Source organism: Eretmochelys imbricata, chromosome 13, assembly GCF_965152235.1.
Source record: "Eretmochelys imbricata isolate rEreImb1 chromosome 13, rEreImb1.hap1, whole genome shotgun sequence".
Taxonomy (NCBI): domain Eukaryota; kingdom Metazoa; phylum Chordata; order Testudines; family Cheloniidae; genus Eretmochelys; species Eretmochelys imbricata.
The window spans coordinates 40,386,127-40,399,442 of NC_135584.1; the positions used below are offsets into that span (position 1 = coordinate 40,386,127).

General features: G+C 42.3%; 1 protein-coding gene across 1 annotated transcript; it reads left to right on the forward strand.

Annotated features, from left to right (window-relative positions):
• Positions 1-302: 302 nt before the first annotated feature.
• On the forward strand, positions 303-1,265 carry LOC144273907 (olfactory receptor 5V1-like). The gene has a single exon (XM_077832621.1). The coding sequence runs from the start codon at positions 303-305 to the stop codon at positions 1,263-1,265; it is 963 nt and encodes a 320-aa protein (XP_077688747.1).
• The last annotated feature ends 12,051 nt before the right edge of the window (positions 1,266-13,316 follow it).

Sequence of the window (13,316 nt, forward strand, 5' to 3'; positions counted from 1 at the left end):
TGACACTGATAGGATTAAGGTATTCCAAAATCCCAGCCTAAAAGTCAAGAAAGCATAAGAGAGTTAGATGGGACATTTCCGTAATTCAGTAGAGTTCCATGCTCTTGGTTCACCTATATTGGAAGCTCAACCTCTTGATTATATTAGGCTTCCTCTGTTTATTAACAACTTCATTCTTCTAGTGGAGAGATGCAGTGGTATGAGGTTACCTGCTCCAGGTTTCTGCTAGTGTATCCAACAGCACAAACTGACGGCGTGCACTCCATCAATATTTAATGGTTTTCTTTTTCTAGATACAGATTATGGAGAAAGCGGAAGGAAGAAATCAAACACCCATTGTGAAATTCATCCTTTTAGGATTTGGGAATTTCCCTGAGCTGCAGCCCCTTCTCTTCCTCGTGTTTCTAGTCATCTTCATTGTGACTGTTGCAGGGAACATCCTCATTATTGCGCTAGTTGTGACTGATCAGCACCTTCACATCCCCATGTACTTCTTACTGGGGAACTTGTCCTGCTTGGAGACCTGCTACACCTCCACCATCCTGCCCAGGCTGCTGGCCAGTCTCCTGACTGGGGACAGATCCATTTCTGTTAAGGGCTGCATTCTGCAATTATACTTATTTGGTGTCATGTCAACTACAGAATGTCTGCTGCTCATGGCAATGTCTTATGATCGGTATTTAGCGATATGCAATCCACTCCGTCATGATGCTCTGATGAATGGCAGGGTTTGTTGCCAACTGGTGGCAGGGTCCTGGATAAGTAGCCTTGTGGGCTGTGCCATAGTAGATATTTTCTTTTTCCGATTAACGTTCTGTAATTCCAAAGAAATTGATCATTTCCTTTGTGATTTTTCACCCATGATTAAGCTGTCCTGTGATGACACCCAGACTCTTCAACTGGTAACATTTACTATCTCTGCCATAGGGACAATTGTGCCCTATATACTGACCCTGACATCCTACATTTGTATCATCGCCACCATCCTGAGAATCCCTTCCACCACAGGGAGGCAAAAGGCCTTTTCCACCTGCTCCTCTCACCTCATTGTGGTTATAGTTTACTATGGGACACTGATTACTGTCTATGTGGCTCCAACAGCTAACACTCCCAAGATCCTACACAAACTCTTCTCTGTCTTCTACACAGTCCTGACTCCCATGGTCAATCCTGTCATCTACAGCCTGAGAAACAAAGAGGTCAATGAGTCCCTGAGAAAAGCTATTCTTAAACTGATTGCTTTCAGAAAAGGCATAGAACCTTAAGGGATAAATTTTAGCATATAGTAAAATAGAGATGAACAGATACAGTTTTTTAGACATGGCCCATCTGAGTCCTTGAGAACAGGGTTACCCCTTATTGACCTGACTTCTTTCTTTCTTTCTTTCTTTCTTTCTTTCTTTCTTTCTTTCTTTCTTTCTTTCTTTCTTTCTTTCTTTCTTTCTGTTACTCTGCTACTTTTTGAGGATTTATCTTTCATACATTTATTAGACATTTCTTTATATAAAACTTGATACTGTAAGAGACATTCTTTATTAAAAGTGTACTTGTATACATCCACATGAAGTGGATGCAAGTCTGTTATTGAGTGTCCAGGGATGAATTTTACAATGGCTGTTTGATTTCTTCCTGCAACTTTCTCCATAATATATATTTAGAAATAGAAAACCATTAAATATTGATGGAAGACATACAGTCAGGTTGTGCTGTTGGTTACACTGTTGGAAACCTGTACATTGGTGGAAACCTGTGACCACATACCACTTCATCTCTCCACTGGAAAAATGAAGTTGTTGATAAACAGAGGAAGACTCATATAATTAAGAGGTTGAACTTCCAGTTTAGATGAACCAAGAGTATGGAACCCTACTGAATTATAGAAATGTCCCGTCTAACTCCCTTAAGCTCTCTAGAACCCTAAATAAAGACTTTGGGGCTGGGTTTTGAAATATCTTTATCCTATCAGTGTCAGATCAACAAATCTAGAAGACATAACAAAAAATCAAGAGATTGGAAATGAAAGATATTTAGAGTTCAACCACAGGTATGTTTACCCTGCAGCTGGGAGGTGTAATTCCCAGCTTGGGTAGACGTACATGAACCCTAATGAAGACTGTTAGATAACCAGAACTTAATATTAAACGCTAGGCTTGCTTTTCAAAGATTTTCCAAAAGGAAAAGTTTTGTACAGCTAGCAGGATAAAGCTAGAAGTGAGAACATGGCAGCACAGGCTGCAGGTTTGGATAGCCACGTGTGTACAGTATCTCAGGTGGGACGGGGCACGGGCAGCTAGTCTGTGCTTCCTAGGGTACACTTCTGCTTTCAGCAAAGTAGCTCAATCAAATATGGTTTGTGTAGATCTGCCAGAGAAGGGAATTACACTGTCCAGATGCAGCATAGACATACCCCATATGACACAGAAGGAAACACCAAAGGGGCTGTGGTTTGTATGAAGGTCTATCCAAAGCTGTCCTCTATCACAGAGGAGTCAAAGAAAAAAAATTCACCATTTGATAGATGCAGCTGAGAAACAGACAAAGACACAAAATAAACCTGACCACCCACCCCACCCTCCTGCTCTCCCCTGATGCAGGGCTGTATGCGGTTCATAGATGGAGGTATATACAGTATCAGGCTTTGTTTGAATGAATAGTTTATTTGGTCAGCCCAAAGTGATTCATGAATTTAACTCAAATTAGCTGGATATTTTCAGCAACAAGCAACCAAAATCTTTCAGGACGTAGATGCGGAGCAGCAACGCGCTCCTGTTATAACATTTAACTTGTGGTTAGAGCACTCGTGTGTGTGTGTGTGTAAGACCCACGTTCAATATCCCCCATGCCTGATGGGGGCGGGGAGGGGGGAAGTCTTCAGTCTCCCACATTGCAAAGAAGTGTACTGGCCTGTGGAATACTCTCTGCAAAAGCTCTCTCTCTCTCTCTCTCTCCTTTAAAAGTGGTTCCATTGGGTATAAATAATTAAATAGTCATTGAAAGAGGGAGTTGAACTTCGATCTCCTGCAGCCAAAGTGTGCGTCTTAACTACCAAGCTACAGAGTCATCCTTGGATTTGCTTTTTAGCCCAATGACTATTGATTCTCATCATGAATGAGTCATTGGGATATGAAAAGTAAGTGAGAATGACTCATAGGCTGGTGGTGAAGCTTTTATTTTCCAGAACTGGCAGAGAAATAAAAAATCAATGGTTCACTGAGCTCTAATTGACATCTTCTGCCACAGAACATCTGGCGGGACCGAAATACACACTGAGTGGGTTATTCATCAAGGGTTGGGTGTCTTTTGGTTAAGACATAGGTCTGAGAATCACGACTCTTCATTTCTCTTCCTAGATCAGCCACCTACTCCCTATAGGCCAGAAACTTTGTCACAACCTAATTCATCTTTATGCAGGGTGTGGGGTATTGAGAACTGTGTTTAAATTACAAGCTGTCACTCTGAGCGTAAGGGGATTTTCTGGTCCCAATTGCAGACTGGGGATCTCTATACAGAAATATATGCTCTGGTTGTTGTGAGTCATTCTGCATCCAGCCAGGCTAGCATTAGGCCTCTCTATTTTAGGGAGCAGCCTGCTTTGTCCCTCAGTTTTGGTGTTCTTGCATCGTATAGGTCTGAATTGTAAGAAATAAATGAACATTTGCCTATACTTTTCACTCTGCCCCCTTTTCTCTTAACTTTAATATCCTACATCTCCACCGTCCTCCTAATCCCTGGAGGCAAAAGGCCTTTTCCACCTGCTCCTCCCACCTCCCACCTGTTCTATGGGACTCTGATTATTGTCTACATGTTATCAAAGTCCAACTCACCGAGAGACCTGAACAAAGGGTTCCATCTCTTCGAAACAGTCCTGACTCCCCTGTTCAGTCCCCTCTTCTACAGCCTGTGAAATACAAAGGTAAAGGAGGTCCTGAGTAATTCTGTGGCTAAACTTGTGCCATGCACACGAATTCAGAGAATCCAAGTGAATGTATTTTTTTTATTCAAAAGAAAGGGGGATACGTTCTGCTGGTTTAATGAGTCAGAGGGGTATAGCTTAGTGGTTTCTACCTTCTTTGTTGTTTCCCCGCTTGTTTAGTCAGGCTGTGGTGGTAGAAAATGAGGATGACCTGATTGGTTTGCCTCATGAAGATCCTTCAATACGTAACAAGCTACAGTGTTCATATCTCCACCTCTGGGACTATCAGAGGTAGCTGAGAAAATCAATGTGAACCAATAAAAAGCAGCATCATGAATTCAGGTGGAACATTTTTGAATATGGGTTTTTCAAGTTAATTTCCACAGCCAAATACTAATGTAGGAACCTAAATATCATGACTCCAGGATTGAAAATCTTTCTAGGAACACTTGATTCTACGGCTTCAGCATAGACTCAGCATACTCGTATTTATAAGTAAGGAGGGCAAAACTCTACATTCACATCTCTCAGTTCTTCAGGGCAAATCTGGGAGTGATGAACAAAGCCAGTCATGAAATGGTGTTTTTTATTTAGGACTTTTGGGCGGGTTTTCTACAGTCTCCCCAGAAAGAAGTGGAGTCCTCTAACCAGCAGGCTTTAGAGTCACTCTTATATTTGTTGTCTTTCTTGCTGACCCAATGACTCTTCTATTAGTTACCCAGCATGAAACAGCTTCAACTGGAGCGACAGAGGACGTCCCACATACCATAATATCCCACTGCCCAGTGGTGATGACACTCGCTTGAGAAGTAACATAGCCTGTTCAAATCCTCCCTTTTCCCCTTCCAACAGAGGGAGAACTTGAACTGGGATCTCTGATATCCCAGCTCAGTACCCTAACCACTGTGCTAAAAGTGACAAGGGAATCCCTCCTTCCACCCCAACTTTTTGTGTGAGCTCACCTACCAGATTTGGCCCCTTATGTGAGTTAGGGGGAGGAACTCAGGGATGTATGTCTCCAGATGCCTGGTCTCAGGCTCCAGTGCACATGCCAAGAGACAGAAACCTGGGCACCCTAGGGCATTTCACTGCAAAAAGTAGGCCCCAAGTTGAGTTTAGATGCCTACAGAGTTTGGGAGAAGCTGAGTGAAGGTTTAGAGAATCCTACCGGGGCCTGATTCTGGGATTTGGGCACCTAGAGTGGTTAGGAGCTAAAGTCCATTTTTTGTATGGTCCCCCCTGCTGCTTTTGAAAATCTCACTAGGTTCCTATCTGCATCTTTAGGAAAACAAATTCCATTGACACTCTGCCCTGAGTGTTTGGAAATAAAGGACCGGGGCTCTAATCCCAGCTCTCCAGCTCTTTGCGTGTTTTCACAGTCTGGGTTGTAACTGTGCCTCGCCTCCATGGGCAGCACGGACTGGTTACAATGGAAGCACAACACGTAGCCATGCTTCTGCGTTCTCCTTTCGATAGCAGTAGTTTTTATCACACATTATTGTGAGATGCTGGAGAACTTAGAATGTGCACAATGGCCCAGATTCTCACCTCAGTTATGCTGGTGTAAATGCAGAGTAATTCCCCTTACTCCAGTGGTGTGTCTGTTATCAGAACCCAGCTCAGTATCTCAGTGATAAAAACACACTGGTTCAGATGCGACCCTGGGATAACCACAGTGAAAAGAGAGGAGGTACACCAGGGAATAGTTTGGACCATGCTATTGAAAACTCACTGCAACTTACTAGCAATATTTCAGAGGACATGATGCAACCAATGTTGGTGTTAATTAATACCCAAAGGTCCTAATTACAAACCCTCCATCACCAGCAGGATATATTAGTGAAGACACAGTTTAGAGTCCTTTGAGGGATTCTTGTGTTGTGTTTATACTTCAGTTATTTAAATCCCAAATTCCCCAGTTGCAAACAGGCTAGGACAAGGCGCTTGGAACAGTCAGCTGGGCTTTTCACTGATATGAATCCAAGTGCTTTTGCTCCTGTCTACATGCTGGTAAAACATGATGACAATTTCATAGCTTTGGCCCATTTCCTAGTGGACACATGTCAAAAGCATAGCTACAGCTCCAGGCCTAGGACCTGTGTGAAGCCAGTTGGTGGAGCGTTGATGATTTCTGGTGGAGTTTGACCCATTCCTCATCATTAGTTTGTTTATCACTCTATACTCTTAGATTTGGTAAGAGTGACTATCTGAGGAGTAGTTATAGAAATGTAAGTGTACTGAGTGACTAATCAGTTAATTAACACCACCCAAAAAAAGGTACTACTTAAACACTCAAGCATATTAATTAATGACCAGGCCATTTTCTTTCAGAATACACTCAGAAATTCATGATCCTTTATGGCTGAGATTTTCAAAGAAAACAAGGAGAATTAGGTGCCAAATTGTCATAAAAAATTACTCAGAATTGGGCTTCTAACTTCCATAGGTCCCTTTAAAATCCAAAGTGGTTTGATGGGTAAACATCATGTTATGTTTATTCACAGAGTACCTCTGGATAACAAGAACAATGTAAGGTCTTCTAGAGTTATTGTTTTCTGGGTAGCATTATTTATTATTTTATAGCACACACAGGTATGCTAAAATCTTAACAGAAAATTAACATAACAAATGAGTTTACAATCCCAATGTATGACACTTCAAGATACATCAAAACTTCAGCAATCATATGATATATATAAGTGATAAAATGCTTGGCATTTCTTACCGAGATGAGGTTTACCTGAGCTTGAATTTATTTACCTCAGCTGAATGACTTTTGGTTTAAGTGAGAGGGGAATCTGGACTGTTGACTTGAGAGAATCAAAGAATTTAAGAAAAGGAGTACTTGTGGCACCTTAGAGACAAACCAATTTATTTGAGCATGAGCTTTCGTGAGCTACAGCTCACTTCATCGGATGCATGGATGCATCCGATGAAGTGAGCTGTAGCTCACGAAAGCTCATGCTCAAATAAATTGGTTAGTCTCTAAGGTGCCACAAGTACTCCTTTTCTTTTTGTGAAGACAGACTAACACGGCTGTTACTCTGAAACCAAGGAATTTAAGGTCAGTAGAGGTCTTTAGCATAATTCCATCCATAGAATCTCAGTTGGTGTTTCCTGAATGAAACCCAGCAAGTTCACCTGAACATGAGGATACCTTTCAGAGAAATATCCCATCTCTCTGGAAGGTGTTCCCAGAGATCATTCATAGATTCCAGGGCCAGAAGGGACCATTGCAATCATCTGGTTGGATCTCGTGTAGAACACAGGCCAGAAAAGTTTCCCCAAAATAATTCCTTTTGAACAAGAGCAGAACTTAAAAAAAAGAAAACAATTTGTGTCAACAGTTTTCCTGTCTCCATTATTTTCCTTTTGGAATCAGTTGTTTTCTATGACTTTCCCTTTGAGGTTAGTAATAAGACTGCCCTTGTACTGTTATTTTTCCTTTCTAAAAATAAATATTCACTTTCCTTATGCAATAGTTTCAAATTCCCACGAGCAGAATATCAAGGGAGATTACATCATTTCATATGAAGGAAAAATTACCAAGCAGGAGAGATGGTAATTTCTGGAAAGGGAATAACAACAAAATACACCAAGAAGCGCAGCATGATCGAGAAATCCAGGAAGGAACCCAAAGCTCAGTTTACAGAGATAATTGAAGACTATGAATAGTAGAAGAGAATGGAAAATGCTGTGCAAAGACTATAATCTTGTCTCAGAAAAGGTGATGGAAGGGTTAGGGTTAGGGTATGGCTGGGAATAGATCTTCTGTGTGAAAGGGAAAGCAATACAGTTAAAATGAAATAATCTGATTTAGAAATGAAAAATTCCTTCCCAGGCATCCACCCATGTCAGAAAGAATAGGATTGCTTGTTCAATCCAGTGGGAAAGTAAATGAAAGTAGATGGTGTGACACTGCACCCCATAGGCTTCATAGGGATATTATTATGAATTATAGCACAATTATGATGCATTTTGTGCAAGACGGGTCATTTAAGGTGTCATTGGAAAAGCTATGATTTGCTCAATATGATTATCCTGTTTGTATGCATGTCTCATTTTTGTATCTGAAGTTATGAATATTGACTATGTATCTGTATTTCAAATGTAGTTACATCTGGGTAACATCCACTAGTGAAGATGCTTTCAGTCTCCATAGGTGATTGGGAAGGGCCAATTCAGGGTAATGAGCTATTAGGGAAAACAATTGGCCTTAGGAGAAGCTTATCTCCCACCTGGTGAGCCTTCCTGAGAACACTCCAGAGAGCCTGTAAGTAATGGTAGCCATGACTCTGCCAGGGCAGGTGACCAGACCACATGACTCTGGACTCCATCTTGGGACATCTGTATTTTTCCACAAACTGGTCTGGGAACCGAGTTTTGAAACAAAGGGTTCCCACCCTATGCTAAAGCTATATAAGGCCGGGAGTGATATCACACCACAGAAGAGGATTCCTGGAGAGACCTGAGGAACAAAGAGTGAACTGGGGGAAGTGCTGGACCCAGGTTAAAGAGGTTTCTAGCCTGTGTATGGAAACCTGAGAAACCCAAGCTGCAAAGCAAATGCAGCTTGTGCCTTGAGAATCTGCCAAACTACTGGTATCACCAGTCAGGGTGAGAAACTGTTCATTCATAGTCAATCTAACTTGTGTGTTAAGATGAGTTTGAATTTTTGTTTATTTGCTGGGATTCTGCTTTGATCTGTTTCCTATCCCTTATAATCACTTTTGTTGTTAATAAACTTGTTTGCAGTTTAACTTAAACCAGTGTGCCTTTAACTGAAGTGTCTGGGGGAAAATCTCAGCTTGGTTAGCCCAAGTGTGCATATTCCCCCCACATTCAGGAAGAGGCGAACCAGGTAAGAAATTATTACTGGTCGGTGTTTTGACCAGGGCAGGGTGGTGCAGCTCTGGAGTCCCAGGCTGGGAAGCTGCTGATTATCTTGACTGTAGCTTCTCTATTGTTGGTTCATGCAGTGGCTGGTCAGAGAGCCGGCATGTAACTGTAGGAGGGTGTGTCTCTACCTGAGTGAATGCCGGAGGAAGTGTGAGAAGGAGCCCAGACTGGTGGGTCAGAGGGCACAGCGGAATCCTAATTCCAGGTAGCATACTGGGGGGAACCGATGAGTTATAGCAAAACATGCCTAAGACAGAGCAATGAATGGTTCTCAGATTTAGAACATAAGAACAGCCAAACTGCGTCTGACCAAAGGTCCATCTAGCCCAGTATCCTGCTTTCCGACAGTGGTCAGTGCCAGGTGCTTCAGAACAGGTAATCATCAAGTGATACATTCCCTGTAACCCATTACCTTTTGAATGTACCATATTATTACTGGTTTATAGAAATAAACTTGACTAACATTGGTTATCTGGTCTCTTGAATATATTTGGTAAGGAACCAAAGTGGGTGAAGGGATTTACTATGCAGTTCATCAACACTAAGTAAAATTGTATTGGTTGCAATATAATTAAAGAGAGAATGGTATCTGTTGGACTGGGTTTGTGCACGTCATCAAATCCATACTTCCCCACAAGTCAACTTCACATCACCAACCAGCCCCCTACTGGGTAAGCTGTCACCCTGTTAGGAGATACAAAATAGAGTCCAAACCATTCTTTATCTCATTATGCTTCCTACGCTCTAGCATCTTGTATCTTTTAATCATGAGCCAGATCCAAAGTCCTTTGTACTTAAGGAAAAGACTCTCAGTCCTTGACTACAAGGGGGTTTGTTTCAGGCCCAGTACAGGCAAAGGCACCAGGTATTTTCTCCACATCTGCTATGGGTAGGAGCCATGTCTCCCCTGCCCACTCTCACAATACACAGTGGTAAACCACATTCACGTTTTACAATACAGCAATAAAGATACATATTCCCTGTCACCCATTCCCAGCTTCAAGGAAACAGAGGCTAGGGACACCATCCCTTCCCATCCTGGTTAACAGCGATTAATGGACTTATCCTCCATGAATTTATCTAGTTTATGGGTTGCTTGAGTGTGTGGAAGTATAACATTGTATAAGTATAACGTTGTATAAGGGGACATGCTGGATACATTGTATATGAGAGGGCATGCCAAAACATGTTACAAAGTATCTGAGGGAGCACACTTAGGGACAGTTAGCTTTTGAATGGAGAGGCAATTAAGATAGAGCCAGCACGTCTAAGAAGCAGGCATCAGAATGGAAGGTGTGAAGGGCAATTAGTTAAGTTAACTGGAAGCTGCAAAAGGAGATTGTTAAGGGTGGCAGGTAATTGAAGATACGTGACTGGTCTCAGGGATCTCGAAGGGTGGTGACTAAAATCTTTTTCTTCTTTTGTCTGTAACTTCTCTGTAACTTGTTCTCCAAAAAACTGTATAAATTAAAAGACACAAGCCCCACTCGGGGGGCTCACTTCTAAATGTATTAGCAGAGCAGCTTTGCTAATAAAACAGAGTGGTCTGATAAACTGTGAATCTGAGTCAAACTTTGACAAGTGTGTATTTTATTTTTTACCACGTGAGTTTTATTGCTCCTAAAAATTTTGAAACAAAATAGTCTCTCTTCTTTGTGTGTGTGTGTGTGTGCTTTTCTGGATTTCCATTTTTCTTTCAATGTACCATTGCCACGCCTGGTATAGACATAGTTTATATGGGCGCAACGTAAGTCAGTGGATGAAGAGATCAGAAGGTATGATCAGGAAATGTGTAGGGGAAAAGCAAGGAAGAGGTTTCACACTTGTTAGCTCGAATATCTTTGCTTTAACAGCAAGGATCTGCTACTTCTCTTTAAACATGTCTATATTTTATTACTCATAACATTTGGAGAAATAAAAAATCTCTTTCTCTCTCTGTGTATTTTTATCTCATTCTGTCTATATAACTCTTTCTTTTTCTCCGGTTTTTCATTTTTCTCCAAGCACATTCTCCCTTCTGGATAAAAATGACTCTTTTCATAGAATCATAGAATCATAGAATATCAGGGTTGGAAGGGACCCCTGAAGGTCATCTAGTCCAACCCCCTGCTCGAAGCAGGACCAATTCCCAGTTAAATCATCCCAGCCAGGGCTTTGTCAAGCCTGACCTTAAAAACCTCTAAGGAAGGAGATTCTACCACCTCCCTAGGTAACGCATTCCAGTGTTTCACCACCCTCTTAGTGAAAAAGTTTTTCCTAATATCCAATCTAAACCTCCCCCACTGCAACTTGAGACCATTACTCCTCGTTCTGTCATCTGCTACCATTGAGAACAGTCTAGAGCCATCCTCTTTGGAACCCCCTTTCACGTAGTTGAAAGCAGCTATCAAATCCCCCCTCATTCTTCTCTTCTGCAGACTAAACAATCCCAGCTCCCTCAGCCTCTCCTCATAAGTCATGTGTTCTAGACCCCTAATCATTTTTGTTGCCCTTCGCTGGACTCTCTCCAATTTATCCACATCCTTCTTGTAGTGTGGGGCCCAAAACTGGACACAGTACTCCAGATGAGGCCTCACCAATGTCGAATAGAGGGGAACAATCACGTCCCTCGATCTGCTCGCTATGCCCCTACTTATACATCCCAAAATGCCATTGGCCTTCTTGGCAACAAGGGCACACTGCTGACTCATATCCAGCTTCTCGTCCACTGTCACCCCTAGGTCCTTTTCCGCAGAACTGCTGCCTAGCCATTCGGTCCCTAGTCTGTAGCGGTGCATTGGATTCTTCCGTCCTAAGTGCAGGACCCTGCACTTATCCTTATTGAACCTCATCAGATTTCTTTTGGCCCAATCCTCCAATTTGTCTAGGTCCTTCTGTATCCTATCCCTCCCCTCCAGCGTATCTACCACTCCTCCCAGTTTAGTATCATCCGCAAATTTGCTGAGAGTGCAATCCACACCATCCTACAGATCATTTATGAAGATATTGAACAAAACTGGTCCCAGGACCGACCCTTGGGGCACTCCACTTGATACCGGCTGCCAACTAGACATGGAGCCATTGATCACTACCCGTTGAGCCCGACAATCTAGCCAGCTTTCTACCCACCTTATAGTGCATTCATCCAGCCCATACTTCCTTAACTTGCTGACAAGAATACTGTGGGAGACCGTGTCAAAAGCTTTGCTAAAGTCAAGAAACAATACATCCACTGCTTTCCCTTCATCCACAGAACCAGTAATCTCATCATAAAAGGCGATTAGATTAGTCAGGCATGACCTTCCCTTGGTGAATCCATGCTGGCTGTTCCTGATCACTTTCCTCTCATGCAAGTGCATCAGGATTGATTCTTTGAGGACCTGCTCCATGATTTTTCCAGGGACTGAGGTGAGGCTGACTGGTCTGTAGTTCCCAGGATCCTCCTTCTTCCCTTTTTTAAAGATTGGCACTACATTAGCCTTTTTCCAGTCATCCGGGTCTTCCCCGGTTCGCCACGAGTTTTCAGTTTCTCTCTTCATGAGTTTTCATTTTTATTTCACTTACATTTCTTTATATGCGGTTGGATTCCAATCTCAGTTGCACTTGTGTAAATCCACATGAAGCTGATGCAATTTAACCTGGTGTAATTGTGAAACACGTGGTATGTTTTTAGGAGTGGTTTGTTTTTGTTTGTGTGTTTGTTCGTTGTGTGTCTGTGTCTGTTTCTCAGCTACATCTATCAAATGGTGCAAATTTGTCTTTGAATCTGCTCTGATAGAAGACAGCTGGATAAACCTTCGTGCAAACCTCAGCCTCTTTAGTGTTTTGGTGTGTGCCTATGGGGTGTGTTTATACTGCATGTGGCAAGTGTAATTCCCTGCTCCGGTGACCTGCACACTCTGTCTTTGAGCTATGGAGATATGGTGCTAAAAAAGCAGTGTAGCCTGGGCAGCACAGACTAGCTGGCAGAGCTCAATCCCATCTGAGATCCTAGGTACGTCCACAGGCGGCCAATCCAAAGGGCTGCGTGTGCTGCCGTGTTCTCTCTGCTAATTTTATCCTGCTATCTTGATCCAAGCAAGTGTGTGTACCTCTACCCAAACTGGGAATTACACCTCCCAGCTGCAGGGGAGACGTACCCGTGGTTGAACTCTCAATAGTTTTCATTTCCAATCTACTGATTTTTTGTTATGTCTTCTAGGTTTCTTGATATGACACTGAAGGGATAAAGATTTCAACATCCCAGCCTAAAGGTCTTTCTTTAAAGTTCAAGAGAGATTAAGGGAATTAGAGGGGACATTTCTGTGATCAGTAGGGTTCTATGCTCTTGGTTCACCTGTATTGGAAGCTCAACCTCTTAATTATATTAGGCTTCCTCTGTTTATTAACAACTTCATTCTTCTAGTGGAGAGATGCAGTTGTATGAGGTTACCTGCTCCAGGTTTCTGCTAGTGTATCCAACAGCACAAACTGACAGCGTGCACTCCATCAGTATTTAATGGTTTTCTTTTTCTAGATACAGATT

Excerpts from the sequence above, each read along its gene's own strand:
- LOC144273907 (XM_077832621.1), top strand. The coding sequence starts at position 303 with ATGGAGAAAGCGGAAGGAAGAAATCAAACACCCATTGTGAAATTCATC.